This window comes from Tasmannia lanceolata, unplaced genomic scaffold (assembly GCF_043159265.1).
Source record: "Tasmannia lanceolata isolate RefF3 unplaced genomic scaffold, GAP_Taslan_0.1 ptg000037l, whole genome shotgun sequence".
NCBI lineage: Eukaryota > Viridiplantae > Streptophyta > Magnoliopsida > Canellales > Winteraceae > Tasmannia > Tasmannia lanceolata.
The window spans coordinates 11,193,631-11,209,039 of NW_027518714.1; the positions used below are offsets into that span (position 1 = coordinate 11,193,631).

General features: G+C 42.0%; 1 protein-coding gene across 2 annotated transcripts in view; it reads left to right on the forward strand.

The window, feature by feature from the left end:
* Positions 1 to 411: 411 nt before the first annotated feature.
* The window catches only part of LOC143861944 (protein CHROMATIN REMODELING 20-like), a 58,373-nt gene continuing 43,375 nt past the window's right edge, over positions 412 to 15,409 (forward strand). Inside the window, exons 1-5 of one of the 2 annotated variants that reach the window (XM_077372912.1) lie at positions 412 to 533; positions 7,673 to 7,848; positions 14,848 to 14,910; positions 15,010 to 15,105; positions 15,209 to 15,301. In XM_077372912.1, the coding sequence (XP_077229027.1) occupies positions 7,723 to 7,848; positions 14,848 to 14,910; positions 15,010 to 15,105; positions 15,209 to 15,301 (378 nt within the window). In that variant the 5' untranslated portion in view covers positions 412 to 533; positions 7,673 to 7,722. The remainder of the gene's footprint in view (positions 534 to 7,672; positions 7,849 to 14,847; positions 14,911 to 15,009; positions 15,106 to 15,208; positions 15,302 to 15,409) is intronic. The other variant, XM_077372913.1, reaches the window with a different exon arrangement.

Here is a 15,409-nt window from a genome sequence, read left to right on the forward strand (position 1 = left end):
ACCCGGACCCGTAAATTTACGGGCGGGCCGGGTGGACCCGCGAGTCCGGGTCACTTTTTGCCAGGTCTACGTGCTGCTAGGTTTACAGAAAATCCACGATAGTTATTCTTGGATCCCATTTATCCACTGTTTACCAAATTATTCAAAACCAGGATCTCGGGACATGTTCTGCATATTAGCAAAGTTCCAAGGCCTTCACAGTAATTTACTAGAATAATACGAAAGATATTTCACTATGATTTCCCACACCCACAACCGATATCCTAACTGAAAACTACTTCCTAATCACCTAAAACCGACCTACAGCCACATTTTATTTTACTAAAACTTTTAAGATTCCTAAAATGCCCAGTGAAATATTTAAATACCGATAAGATCCTAACGAATCCCACTCTCTATAAATACCAACGAATCTCTTTTTCCTTCTTTTTACTCTTTCTAGAAGGGCTCTCTTTACGAGAGGCGATCTGTTTCGAAGTCTCTCGTTTTGCCTCGTCTCGTCCCTCATTTCAAACCCTAGAAAAATCTCAACGGTACGTTCCATGCTCGATCCTCAATTTCAGATAGTTGTACTATTTTTTCTTCTCGTTCTTCTTCGGATTTCATTATTTTATCTGCAATTCATTCAATAATCTACGTTCTATTCTTATTTTTTTGCCTTTTTCAGTCCTAGTGAGAAAGCTTCCCTTGATTTGATTTTCTAGGGTAGGTTGATTGGTCTCTGTGTAACATTTGATGAATTTCAAAATCTATTTATGCCTTTTGGTTTCGATCCCTGCATGCATCTGGTCTCTCGGTTTAATGATTTTTTGGTTGCTATTTTTATCCCCTTGTGTTTGTAAGCTCTTTTGGAATCACAGAGATGATATTGTGAGGTTATATTTTATGCTATTTTTTTGCATTCTAGTGATTATTTTTCCCCTCTTGAGGTTTCTGAAGGGATTCTCAATTTAAAATATGAATTTTTGGTGGAGACGATGTTTCTACCTTATGGCTCCAGTAATTATATATATTTTTTTCTTTTAAGATTTGGACTTTCAATTTAAAATTAGAAAATTTGGTGGGGCCACTGTTTTGAGTTTCTATGTTTGCGCTGCCCCCTTGCATCTGTTGTAGTAACACCTTTGGATTTTCTGAGGATTGGTGTTATTTTTTCACTTGTGGTTTTCTTTCACAGTTTCAGTCCTTGACGAAACTGACCTAGGTTTTTTTTTTTTTTCAAATTGGATAACCCATCTTTATTTCTCTCCTGAGCCTATTTTTTTTCCTCTATATTGTTTGTTAAGTGCATTTATGTTCTGAATGTTAGTGATTCTTTAGGAAGCACTTATTTTGCATTATCTCTCTGTTTACCTCTCTTTCTTGGGCTTTTCCGATTCATTTTATATCATGTAACTTTTGCATTTGTACGCCCGCCACGCCCCCGATGACGTAGAACACTGACCAACTACACTAATGATAGCGAAATTCGCACAAAGAAAAGCTAGGATGTTTGTGGAGGTTGACAAACACTCTACACGGCTTTGGAGGAAACTCCAATGTTTGGACGCAAAACACTCTTCGTGAAAACACACTTTTCAATTTTGTAAACTCAAAAAATTCAGTCTTCCATCCCCCTCCTTACAATGCATGATGGTAATAGGATTCTATTCTAGCAAAACATCAAAACAAGAAAGAATCCTTCACAATAAGGAAAGACAAAAACAATACAGAAACTAGCTAGCCTATAAAACTAAAGCTCAAAATCGTTTCGTGTAGTTGCCTTTGCCATCTTTTACATAACAGCAACATGCCTCTTCATGTGCACTTCCATAACAGCAGCTTTTCCAACATAAGAGGGATTTCAACTACTTGTTGCCAAATCTTGGTTCTAGTATTAGCAAGCACACTGTCATCCATGCGACATACTAATAATGAAAAAAGACTAATGAAGATGGAAGGCCATGTGAACATGTGGGAGCCATTAAATTGGAATTACTTGAGGGTCCTCTTTGGGTGATCTATCCACTACATATAATGGTCGATCAAATGACCATATGCTCCAACATCATTCGTCCCCTCCTGAAGGAAACTCGACCTCCAGTTTTCCTTCTCTTCGTTTGATGAATCGCCTTTCTATGCGTTAAGATCCTTGATATTGAAAACATTTGAAGTATTCAAGTGACCTGGCAATCTCAGGCAATAGGCTTTGTCATTGATTTTTTTTCAATAATCTCGCAAGGACCCATCTTTCTGGGGCTAAACTTGCTATGTTCTTTTGCCGGGTAGTGCTTCTTGGGAAAGAAGTGTGCCGACGTAATCACTGACATCAAATACCATCTCTTGTCGATGTAAATCAGCTGAACTTTTATATTTTGCATTGCTCTTTTCGATCTGAAGTTGTTCCTGCTCGCGTATTGATTTGATATGGTTAGCCATTTTCTCCGCTTTAGCATATCTTCCGCGGATTAGGGATAGGAGCAAGATCAAGCGCAATAGTCAGATTGATTCTATACACTACCTCGACTGGGGTACGGTGACTCGTGCGATTAAGCGGGCTATTATATGCAAACTCTGCCTAAGAAAGCACTAAATCCCAATGTTTTGGCTTGTCTCCTACTAAGCAACGTAGCAAGTTACTTAGACTTTGATTGACTATCTCGGTTTATTCATTTGTTTGGGGGTGATATGCACTACTGAAACACACCTTGGTACCCATGAGTTTACAAAGGGTCCTCCAAAAGTGTCATAAACTTGGGATCTCGATCTGAAGTGATAGATTTGGGTACAACATGGAGATGAACCACCTCTTTGAAACATAAATTCGTCATGTTGGATGCATCCACAGCCTTGTGGCACCCAATGAAATGTGCCATCTTAGGGAATCTATCAACCACGACCATGACAGAATCAACTCCCTTTGTGTATGAGGAAGTCCAAGAACGAAATCCATGATCACGTTTAACCATGGAGCAGTAGGCAGTGGGAGAGGAGTGTACAAAACTGCATTTGTGGTTCAACCTTTTAACTTTTGGCAAATATAACACCATTCAATGTATCCGGTGACATCCCGAAGCAGCATCGACCAAAAGAAATGTGAGAAAATCATAACATAGCTCTTATCGCGTCCAGAACAATCAAGGATAATAATCTTTTCACATTTCTACGTGAAAAATCATAGCATAGCTCTCATCAGGTCGAGGAATCGGGTACCGATATTTCACCACTATCTTATTAATGGCATGGGCCGTCTTTTTTTGGGCGTGAGCAATGCCAACATGACACAAGGACTCATAGTGTTTTGTGGGTTCTTGCAGTATGCAGGTTTGTTCGGCAAACTCGCACTCGTCGTATGGTCATTTTGGTGTTGTATATCACGCATAGGAGGCAGGCATGATGGAAGCTCTTCTGGCATAATATTAAAGAGCTAATAGCAGCTTCACCGCATCAGGAGGTGGCTGAGGCAAGGGCTCCTCCCTACCAATCAATGCACACACCACTCCTCTCTCCTCTATTTCCTCCATGAAGTTATTAGTGGAGAGCAAGTTGCTTATGTCCCCCATTGTGGGTCTGGTTGAGTTGCTCTCTAATGGGAACTAAAGTGATTTGCGCATTATCTTTAACAAAGGTATATGTATTTTTCGTCCCATCATAGGTAATACTACGATCAAATTGCCATGGTTTACCCAATAAAAGATGACAAGCATCCACGGCAACCACATCACACCAAATGTTTTCGGAATACCATTTTTCAATTTAAAAAGAAACCAAGCAACAAGTTGATATGGCTACCTCTTTACCTTTATTAAACCAAGAAAGCTTGTACGGCATGGGTTGTTCTGGCTTAAACTCTAACTTTGTCACCACTGCGCTTGAGATCATATTCTCACTGCTTCTATTGATGATAAACTTGAACATCTTTCTGTTGATAGTAGAAGTTGTGTGAAATATGTTGTTATGTAGCCAATCTTCATCAACATCTTGTTTGGGCACTGAGAGGGTCTTTCAAATCATCGAGGCCTCTCCTTTATCCCCATAGACAAGCTGATCCCTATTGGGCTCATCTTCTTCCTCATCATAAGTTGCATCACCAACGTCGTCGGAATTGGCATCTCTTATGTCCTCGTTCATCAATTGTCTGCCTTTCTCTGAATGTCAGATGGCATGAGATTCTGATGAGCGATGACCCTGTTCATTACATTGAAAACAACAAAGACCTGTTCTTACTGTTTGATCTCAATTTTTCGGGTCAATAATTGTTAAACTTGCCTATAGAATTAGTCATAGTACCTTGGGAAGGGCGTAGAGTTTGTTGTCCCCTCTCATTGTTCGTTGGCCGGGTTGTAGTCTTGTAGACCGAACGAGATCACCTCTCGGGGATGGTCGCAGCCTACCGTTCCACGATCCTCAAACTCTTGTTCCTCTCCTGGATAGTTGTTATTCAGCTGCAATGGCTTGTGGATAGGCTTCTGCCACCGTCCACATTGAATGCAGGGCAAGCATGTCTTGGATATTGTCGCAACCCGTCAATGTAGCGTGCAAGCTGTTGTTTATTGGTCTGCATCAAATCAGCCCATTGTAATGAGTTGATAAAATTTGTTAGTGTAATCCACCACAAAATGATTACCTTGTTTCAAATTTTAGAGGCCATGGTAGATCGTTTGCATGTAGTTTGAAAGGAGGAAAGTCTCCAGCATTTTTTTTTTTATCTTCTCCCTTTTGACAATTTTGGGTTTCCCCCTTGTTCACAGTTCACTTTGAGTTGTTCCCACTAGGAAGATGCTTGGCCTCATAATCTGATTGCAACTAATTTCACCTTCTGATAGTCGGGAACATCATTGAAAGCAAAGATCCTCTCCACGGTTTTCAACCAATTGATGAAATCTTCAGGTTGAACGCCGCTATAGAATTCAGGCAATTCAATCTTGAAGCCCATGTCCCATTGTTGATCATCTATGCACTCGTCTCCTTCTTGTGTCTGTAGTATTCTTCGCAGCACTTAACCGTGAAGTGGATTCTTGAAGACACCCTCTGATGCAGGGCAACTGATGCTGGGCCGTTGAGCAATAACACAAAATGGAAATCACACAAGGAGCAACTAAATCAACTTGTGGAGGTTTGAAAAACCCATAACATAATTTTGGAGAAGATACTCCAATATGACATGTGAAGAGCCAAGGATGTTCCAAAAATTTTCTTTATTCAAATCTTTTTCGTTCTTCGTGCCATTACATTATATAGATGATCAAAATCCAAAAAAAAAAAAAAAAAACCCTAAAAGCTAAAATAAATTTCTTGTAATAGGCAAGAAATGTTAAAAAGCTTGACAAAAATAACCCTAGCATAAAATTCCCGTAATAGATATACACCATGTCTGTAAATCGTCCATAGCTTTGTCAAATCATTGAAATCGCGTGATCTTGGGCTCGTTAGACAGGTAATCGAAAAACCTTTCTAATGGTATCAAAAAAAGCCAAACGAACTAGATTTGATGCTTAAAAGGAGGCTAAATAGGATGGCATGTCCTGAAGAAAACTCGACCTCGAGTTTAGCCATTGTCTTCCAAATCTAATCGTTTATCAAAGAAGACATCATAACAATGCCGTTGTGTAAACCTTCTCTTCTTCCTTCTGTTTCTCATCTTTTTGTGATCCATTACATGACGTTTAGCCATGAAAAGAGCTCTCGAAGGCCCCCTCAGATCCATAGGTATCTTCCTCATGGATGCGGGCTTCGTGTAGTGCTAATTGTGTGTGAAAGTCTTCCCTTGTTGTTGGAGGTGCTCGTTCCCCACGGCTAGATTAGGATGAGCGATTTTCGGTGCAAGACCCAATACAACTAGTTCTTCTCATTGATTTCCCATGGGAATAGCCAACAAACACTTCATGTTGATTTTACAACAGAAATAGTTGGGAACTATGGCTAATTTTGGTTGACAAAAAACTAATCACTCAGGTTGCAATACTACTGATGAAATCCTCCGTAGAAGGATCTGCATTTGACCAAACTTTGCAAGCTTAGCTTTGATACCAACTGATGCATTTGAGCAACAATGCAAATTGGAAATCACACAAGGAGCAACTAAATGAATTCCTTGGGGTTTGAACAACCCATACCACGGTTTTGGAGAAAAATGCTAATATGACACGTGAAGGAGCCAAGCTCCTTCAACCACATGAAAGAGTCAAAGGCTCTCTTCACAAGGGATGTTCCAAAAATTTACTTTATTCAAGTCTATTTTTTTCCTTCCTCGTGTCATTACCATATATAGATGACCTGAACTCAACTAAGCCTTTGTCCCAAACTAGTTGGGGTCGGCTAATGAATCCTTTAGAAATTTTTCATGAAGAAGATGAAAGTATCTACCCGGCTCAAATTGACTAAGTCTAATCCTGACACTAGTTGGGTAGTTGGGTTCGTCTACATGGATCATTTTCTTCAATTCTCTCCTATCCAAGGTCATGTTCTCTGTTATGTTCCTAGCCTTCAAGTCTTTCCTCACTGTTAACATCCACTTCAATCTCCCCTTCTTTATGTAGGATTGAACCAAGATAGTGAAAGATATCCCTCTTAGGTACCCTTCTTTATGTAGGTTTTGGTCACTTCAATCTCCCCTTGTCTACACATGTGTGTAGAAACCGTTTTTTCTCTCTCTCTCTCTCTCTCTCTCTATATATATATATATATATATATATAGAGAGAGAGAGAGAGAGAGAGAGAGAGAGAGAGAGATGACCAAAACCCCAAAAAAAGGAAACCCTAAAAGCTATAATAAAATTCTTGCAGTAGGAAAAAAAAGTTAGAAGCTAGACAAAAATGACCCTAGCATAAAATTCCTGTAATAGATATGTACTACATCCGTCAATCTTCCATAACTTCGTCAGATCACGTCCAAATCGCGTGATCTTGGGCTCGGTAGGTAGGTAATTGAAAAAACTCTTGCAGTAGGGAAAAAAAGTTAGAAGCTAGACAAAAATGACCCTAGCATAAAGTCCTTGTAATAGATATGTAGTGCATTCGTAAATCTTCCATAACTTTGTCAGATCACGTCCAAATCATGTGATCTTGGGCTCGGTAGGTAGGTTATTGAAAAGCCTCTTGCAGTAGGAAAAAAGTTAGAAACTAGACAAAAATGATCCTAGCATAAACTTCTCGTAATTCATATGTACTGCATTCATAAATCTTCCATTAACTTCATTAGATCACGTCCAAATTGTGTGATCTTGGGCTCGGTCAAAAAACTTTTCTAGTGGTACAAAAAAAATTAGGCTATAAATAAGATGACGAGAATAGAAGTTGAAGAATAAGGATTTCTTCCACACCACACACGCTTGGTAGTTTTGTTTGCACCACCCACCCACGTCCTCTTCTTTCATTGTCTGCCCAATTGCCTAGTCCCCACTGTTCTTTCCATTGATTTCAATGTGGGGGTTAGACTTCCAGTAACTTGTGGCATCCTCCTTGTGCAACAGAACAATAAATATTTGTCTGGTATGTTATTTGCAGTTTTATAGTCCACTGTGTTTCATAAGTTTTTTGTTCATCTTCTATTGTGTAATTATGATACTTTCCTTTCCTCGTTCTCTGATCTTCAACATTTTCATGTCGATGAATTATATCAAACAACATAGTTTTAGGGCTTCATTTTTAGCTGATGTAGTTGCTTTTATTCCTTGGTTGTATCCTTTTGTAGGAATTAATGATGTACACGAGGCTTCAAATGATGTATATGAGGCTTCAAATATGAATGACATGGAGGGAGACCCCAAAGACACGCAAGAAGCAGACAGTGATTCTAGCCATTCATTTATTGATGATTCAGAAGATGAACCATCGATATCCGAAAATGATGAAGAACCCGGCTTTGAGGTAAGCTACAGTTTGTTGGAATTACCTGTACTAATTACAATAAGATATTATCAGAATTTTATAAATTATTGGTTTCTTCTGCATTTCTTCTACCAAGTCCACCTTGACCCAGAATCACCATTCTTTCTCCTAGGTTAAGCGTTTTCTATGCATTATCGAAGAAATTTCAGGTTTCGATGCTGATTGGGTATGCAATGCTGATGGTATAATGCCTTCTTATGATTGCATGCCTAGTGTCACGTGGCCATTTCGTCTAGCGCTGTTCGCATGGCCTATGGCCCGTGACTTGGTCTATCAATGTAATATGTAAGACTCATGCCTATGTACATGTTGTAGTGAGGACGTAGTTGGTATTAAAATCCATCTCGTCTCGTCTCGTTGCGTCTTCAAAAGTTGTTGTTTATAGCACCTTTGGTCGCCACTGGTGGTTAAGGGGGTTGGTAGCTAAAGCTCTTTACCCTAAGATCTTGGTTGGCCATCGAGTGGTGCATTGCTAGTGCATATCCTAGCAGGGATTCCATTCTAGTCAACGGGTGATCGGGGACCCTTAGGAGTTGTAGACCTTTTGGCATGATCCTATTGTAACTTGTTTTGGAATCATCAATAAAGCTTAACATTTGCCTGCTGCTCGTGTGCCCTATTGCTTTGTGTGTGTTTGGAAACTTAGCACTCAATTTGTGTTTGTTTTGTAGGTTTGATTCTCATAACCTTGCTAGGCTTACTTGCTTGTTGTGAGGCAACGCAAGTGCCGCACGGACCTCAATCCCAAACCAAAGGTCCGTGACAGTTGGTATCAGAGCAGAAGTTCCTACCTACATTCAGAAATGGCGAAGAAGAATGCTACCCAAACACTTCCTCCGGAGTCTAGTTAGGTCCATGATGAGCAAGACCCAATACCGGTGCGAAGTACAAGAGAACGGATTGCTGGTGTTGAGGAAAGGGTGACAGCGGTAGAGCAACAACAGTTCAATCTTGCCGAATTGACAGAAGGCCTTGGTGTGGAGACCAAGGGCATGATAGAAGAGGTAGAAGAGCGAGTCCATGCTCTTGCTGAGTTATTGAATCAGGCCGCGATGGAGGATCTTCGAAAGCAAGTTGAGACCCTCACTGGCCAGGTGAATTCACTCATGAGGACCATCGGTAATGGCATAGGTGGTCACGGAGATGGACAGGGTAGCAGGGTTCGAGTGCCTGAACCACGATGCTACGCCGGTGCCCGTGATGCTAAGGAGTTACAAAACTTCTTGTTCGATATAGAACAATTTTTCCGTGCAACACATCTTGATGAGGAGGCCAAAGTCACTACGGCCAGCATGTACCTCAGTGATGATGCCAAATTGTGGTGGCGAACCCGTTATGAAGAGATTGAAGCGGGACGATGTATTATTGACAGTTGGGAAGACATGAAGCGAGAACTTAAGGCACAATTCATGCCTGAGAATGTGGAGTTTATTGCTCGAAAGAACTTACGACGCCTTCAACAAACCGGGTCGATTCGAGAATATGTAAAGAAATTTTCGACTCTCATGCTTGATTTAAAGAGCATGTCAGAGGAGGACAAGCTATTTCAATTTATGGAGGGACTAAAGCCTTGGTCTCAGACAGAGCTCCGAAGAAGAGGAGTTCAGAACCTTGCCACGGCAATGATCGAAGCAGAAAAGTTATTTGATCATGTGGGGGATGACGCAACAAACAGGAAGAAAGACTTCAACAACAAGCCATCTAGCAGCTTCAACAGGCCTCCCAGCAACATGAATACCTCTAGTCGGTCTTTTAGTAGCACAAGAGGAAGAATCCAGGGTTCAGGGGGCGATAGGAGAACCTATCACAGAGAGGGGTCCAGACAATACAATGAGGCGCCAACTTCTGCGTCACAGGGGCCGTGCTTCATATGCACCGGTCCACATTATACTCGGTTTTGCCCGAAAAAGGGGACTGTCAATGCTTTGCTAGGTTCAGCTTCCTCACCCCACGCTCAGAGCGAAGAGGAAGAAGATGAGGAGGAACCAAAGATGACAGCTCTAAGCCTGTGCAGTGCTATCAAGGGACAAGGTGCCAAGAAAATTCTTTCTAAAGGAGTCCCATCCAAAGGCTTGATGTACATTGAAGCATGCATCAATGGAAAGATGACTCGGGCTATGATCGATACAGGTGCTACACACAACTTTGTCTCAGAACAAGAGGCAAAACGTTTGGCGTTGAAGCTCGAAAAAGATGACTGGAAAATGAAGGCAGTAAACTCAGAGGCCCGCCCCGTCACTGGGAAAGCAAGGAGTGTACCAATCAAGATTGGGGCATGGTCTGGAACAACCAATCTCATGGCAGTACCCTTAGATGATTTTCATATCATCTTGGGGATAGAATTCTTGAACCAGGCCAAAGCAGTCCCAATGCCCTACTTAAACTCCTTATGTATGTTTGGAGAAAAAGCACCTTGTATGATTCCTGCCACTAGACAAGAGAGGAAAGACGTCGAACACTTAACGGCCCTTTCAGCTGAAGAAGGGTTTAAAGAAAGGGGAACCCACCTTCGTGGCAACCTTAAAAATGGGAGAGGCACTGTTGGGGGAGATCCTCATTCCCCCGAGCATCAAAGATGTTATAGAAGAATTTAAAGATGTCATGCCTGAGAAGCTACCCAAGAAGCTGCCGCCAAGGAGGGCAGTGGACCATAAAATTGAGCTAGAGCCTGGCAGCATACCCCTAGCCCGTGCCCCCTACAGAATGGCCCCTCCGGAGTTAGCAGAGCTTAGGAGACAACTCAACGAGCTACTAGAAGCAGGGTTTCTTAGGCCTTCAAAGGCCCCCTTTGGTGCCCCAGTTCTATTCCAAAAGAAGCATGATGGGAGCCTACGATTGTGTATTGACTACAGGGCCCTCAACAAGCTGACTGTGAAGAATAAGTATCCTATCCCCCTAATTGCTGACTTGTTTGACCAACTGGGAGGAGCCAGATACTTCTCCAAGCTGGATTTGCGATCAGGCTATTACCAAGTGCGAATTGCAGAAGGAGATGAGGTCAAGACAACCTGTGTAACAAGGTATGGTGCCTTTGAATTCTTGGTGATGCCATTTGGCCTTACTAATGCCCCTGCAACCTTTTGTACTTTGATGAATGGGTTGTTTCATGAGTTTCTAGATAAGTTTGTAGTGGTCTACCTCGATGACATTGTAGTATATAGCAACACTCTCGAAGAACACGGCGATCATTTAAAGAAGGTCCTTGGGGTACTCAGAAACAACCAACTCTATGTGAAGCTAGAGAAGTGCTCTTTTGCTCAGGAGCGTATTATGTTCTTGGGTCACGAAGTGGGTGGAGGAGAAATTCGCATGGACAATGAGAAGGTCCGTGCCATCCAAGAGTGGCAAATTCCAACCAAGGTGGGAGAACTTCAGTCATTCCTCGGGCTTGTTAACTACTATCGGCGGTTCATATCAGGATACTCAAATCGAGCGGCTCCCTTGACAGACTTGTTGAAGAAAGATCGCCCGTGGTCATGGTCCGAAAAATGTAATACTGCCTTTCAGAATCTCAAGGATGTTGTTATGGTGGAGCCAGTGCTACAGCTGCCAAACCATTCACTGCCATTTAAAGTTCAGACTGATGTCTCAGACTATGCTATTGGTGGTGTGCTTATGCAAGAAGGCCACCCGATTGCTTATGAGAGCCGCAAACTCAATGACAGTGAACGAAAGTACACCGTGCAAGAAAAGGAGATGACCGCAATAGTACACTGCTTGCGAGTTTGGAGACATTACCTTCTTGGCTCCAGGTTTGTTGTCAAGACCGATAATGTAGCCACAAGCTATTTCCAAACCCAGAGGAAGTTGTCACCAAAACAAGCTCTATGGCAAGATTTCCTTGCAGAATTTGACATGGTTCTAGAATACAAGCCGGGCCGATCGAACCATGTAGCCGATGCACTTAGTCGAAAGGCTGAGTTGGCCACCTTGAAATTGGATGAACATGCCTCCATGTGTCAAATAAAGAGCAACCTACAAGACCGTATCCGTGAAGGGCTTGAGAAAGATCCATTTGCCCAAACTATCATGCAGCTTGTGAAGGCGGGGAAATCACGGCGTTTTTGGGCCCAAAACGGTCTCCTATTGACCAAGCGGAGTCGAATATACATTCCGCGATCAGGTGACCTAAGGAAGGAACTTTTGAGAGAATGCCATGATACTCTGTGGGCAGGGCACCCTGGGATTCATCGCACTCTCGCCCTGGTCGAACGTAATTACTACTGGCCTCGAATGAGCGATGATGTGGAAGAGTATGTTCGGACGTGCCTCACTTGCCAACAAGATAAGGTGGAAAGGGACAAGCCCTTGGGACTCTTAGACCCGTTAGCAGTGCCGAAAGGACCTTGGGAGAGTATCTCCCTAGACTTTATTGTGAGCTTACCCAAAGTTGGGGAGTTTGGCTCCATCATAGTGGTCGTGGACAAGTTTTCAAAGTATGCAACCTTCATACCAGCGCCATTATATTGCAGTGCAGAGGAGGCAGCTAGACTATTCTTCCGCCATGTTGTGAAGTATTGGGGCGTTCCTCAGAATATTGTCAGTGACAGGGACCCAAGATTCACAGGCCGCCTGTGGACCGAAGTGTTTAAGTTGTTGGGCACAAAGTTAAACTTCTCCTCCAGCCTACACCCCCAAGCCGACGGACAGACAGAAAGGGTCAATGCCCTACTTGAAGAATACTTGAGGCACTTTGTCAGCGCCAACCAACGAAATTGGGTTCACCTGCTCGATGTAGCGCAGTTTTGCTACAACTTACAAAAGAGCTCTGCATCTAATCAAAGCCCCTTCGAGCTAGCGACTGGCCGGCAACCTTCCACCTCCCATTCCATCGCTGCTGGTTATATCGGCAATAGCCCCCCTGCTTATCATATGACAAAAGAGTGGCACACAAATGTAGACATCGCCAGAGCGTATTTGGAGAAAGCTTCAAGGAGGATGAAGAAGTGGGCGGATCAGGATATAAGACCAGATGACTTCAAAGTTGGTGACTTGGTGTTAGTCAAATTGAACTCAAGCCAGCTCAAGTTTACCCGCAAAGTGCATAAAGGCTTGGTTCGAAAATATGAAGGACCCCTTCCCATCCTTGAGCGTGTTGGTAACGTCTCCTTCCGGGTCCAACTCCCTTCATGGCTCAGAATCCATCCTGTCTTTCATGCCAGTTGTTTGAAGCCCTATCGAGCCGATAAGGAAGACAACACCAGAAACACATCAGTTCGAGAGGAACCGCACGCAACTTCCTTCACACCTGAAGTTGAGGGTATCATGGCTGAACGCACCAAGCCGCGAGGAACTTCTCGAAGACCGACACTAGAATACCTCATCAAGTGGAAAGGCCTACCAGACTCAGAAGCTCGCTGGGAACCAAGGGAAAAGCTCCACCTCACTGAAGATGAAATACGTACCTACACGGACGCAATGCCGACGAGGGCGTCGACATGATTAGGTGGGGGAGTGTCACGTGGCCATTTCGTCCAGCGCTGTTCGCATGGCCTATGGCCCGTGACTTGGTCTATCAATGTAATATGTAAGACTCATGCCTATGTACATGTTGTAGTGAGGACGTAGTTGGTATTAAAATCCATCTCGTCTCGTCTCGTTGCGTCTTCAAAAGTCGTTGTTTATAGCACCTTTGGTCGCCACTGGTGGTTAAGGGGGTTGGTAGCTAAAGCTCTTTACCCTGAGATCTTGGTTGGCCATCGAGTGGTGCATTGCTAGTGCATATCCTAGCAGGGATTCCATTCTAGTCAACGGGTGATCGGGGACCCTTAGGAGTTGTAGACCTTTTGGCATGATCCTATTGTAACTTGTTTTGGAATCATCAATAAAGCTTAACATTTGCCTACTCGTGTGCCCTATTGCTTTGTGTGTGTTTGGAAACTTAGCACTCCATTTGTGTTTGTTTTGTAGGTTTGATTCTCATAACCTTGCTAGGCTTACTTGCTTGTTGTGAGGCAATGAAAGTGCCGCACGGACCTCAATCCCAAACCAAAGGTCCGTGACACTAGTCTCGTGGAGCAGTAAGCAAAAACGGTGGCTAGATCAACTGCAGAAGCAGAATATAGATTAATGGTGGCTAGATCAACTGCAGAAGCAGAATATAGATTAATGGATTCTAGAATTATATGACTTTCATGGCTGTGACACTTGATGCGAGTGCCGGGGTTATAATCAAGATCATATATTCTTCGTTGTGATGGCCAACATGGAATCAAACTATCCCAAAATCCAGTTTTTACTTCCTCTGTTGAATTATATTGACGTTGATCCATCATTTTTTTATCATTTTATTTGTGAAAAAGTTGAAGATGGGGACTTGGGACTTTGGATTACATCCTACTAAAGATCAGGTTGCTGTCATTTTACAAAACAAAGTTTTAATTGACAATATATCTATGTTTCAAGAATATATATTAGTTTGAGGATTCATGGTTAGAGCTTTGGTTATTTATGTTTATGAGCCACTAAAGGTATATCTGTCTTCTCGTGTTGTCCCACTTACGACTTATTTTAAACAGGGCCTTCAACATATTATTTCGAATGTGGCTGCACGACTGAAATTTCTCCCTCTTCACATGCTTTTCTTTTTTCTTTTATTCTTCTTTTCTTTTTCTTACTATTTGTTGGGGAGTTGAATTGGATTACATAAAAGTACGAATTGACAGTACATTTTGAAAATGATTTGTTAAATTGGTATCAATGATCACGAAATCCTGCAACAGTCGCATACTATAGACATTTGAATGACCCTTCTAAACTATGCAATACTTCCTCATCCTAAGGAAATTGTTCGATGAACATATGCACTGGCTACACAAGTCTGGTTTACGATTTTGTTGTTCTTTGTGCAAACGTAGTCCATGTATGAGTGTTTCTGGTCAGAGTACTTTCAAGCATACTCACATTTGGATAATGCTTGATCATTTCCTGCTAGCATTTTGTTGGAATTTAATTTATGGGTGGGCTTTCTTTGTGCAGGCTCCTTTGACTGATGCAGAAATTGAAGAAATAATTGCTGAGTTTTTTGAAGTCGAGAGTAAGGTATTATTCTCCCTTTCCCTTTTGTAGTTATTCCTTTGATCTGTTGAGCAGTGAGTTTTTGTGTCTTTCCTTTTTCTACTGCCTCATTCTAATTTTTAGGCAGCAGAGGCTCAAGAAACACTCGAAAAGGAGTCACTTGCCCAAGTGGAGAGTGAAGTCAGAGCAGAGTTGGCACAAACCCTTCATGGAGATGATGTCAGTTTCTGTGTACCTCTTATTCCTCATGCTGGTGGTTCTGATTTATGCCTATATAAAAGCCATGTTACTTATGTTTTTTTTTTTAAAATTTTTTGTACAGCTGGAAATGGCAGTTTCAACTGAAATGAAAACATTCGTAGAAGAATGGGAAACAACACTTGATGATTTAGAGGCTGAGAGTGCCCTCTTGTTGGTGCGTTTGTTTCTCATGTTTCGAGATTTTTTTTTGTTTTATTTGAATTATATATATCACTTGCTGTAACTTTTTGACATCATTTTGTTTTATATTTGGATATGGATG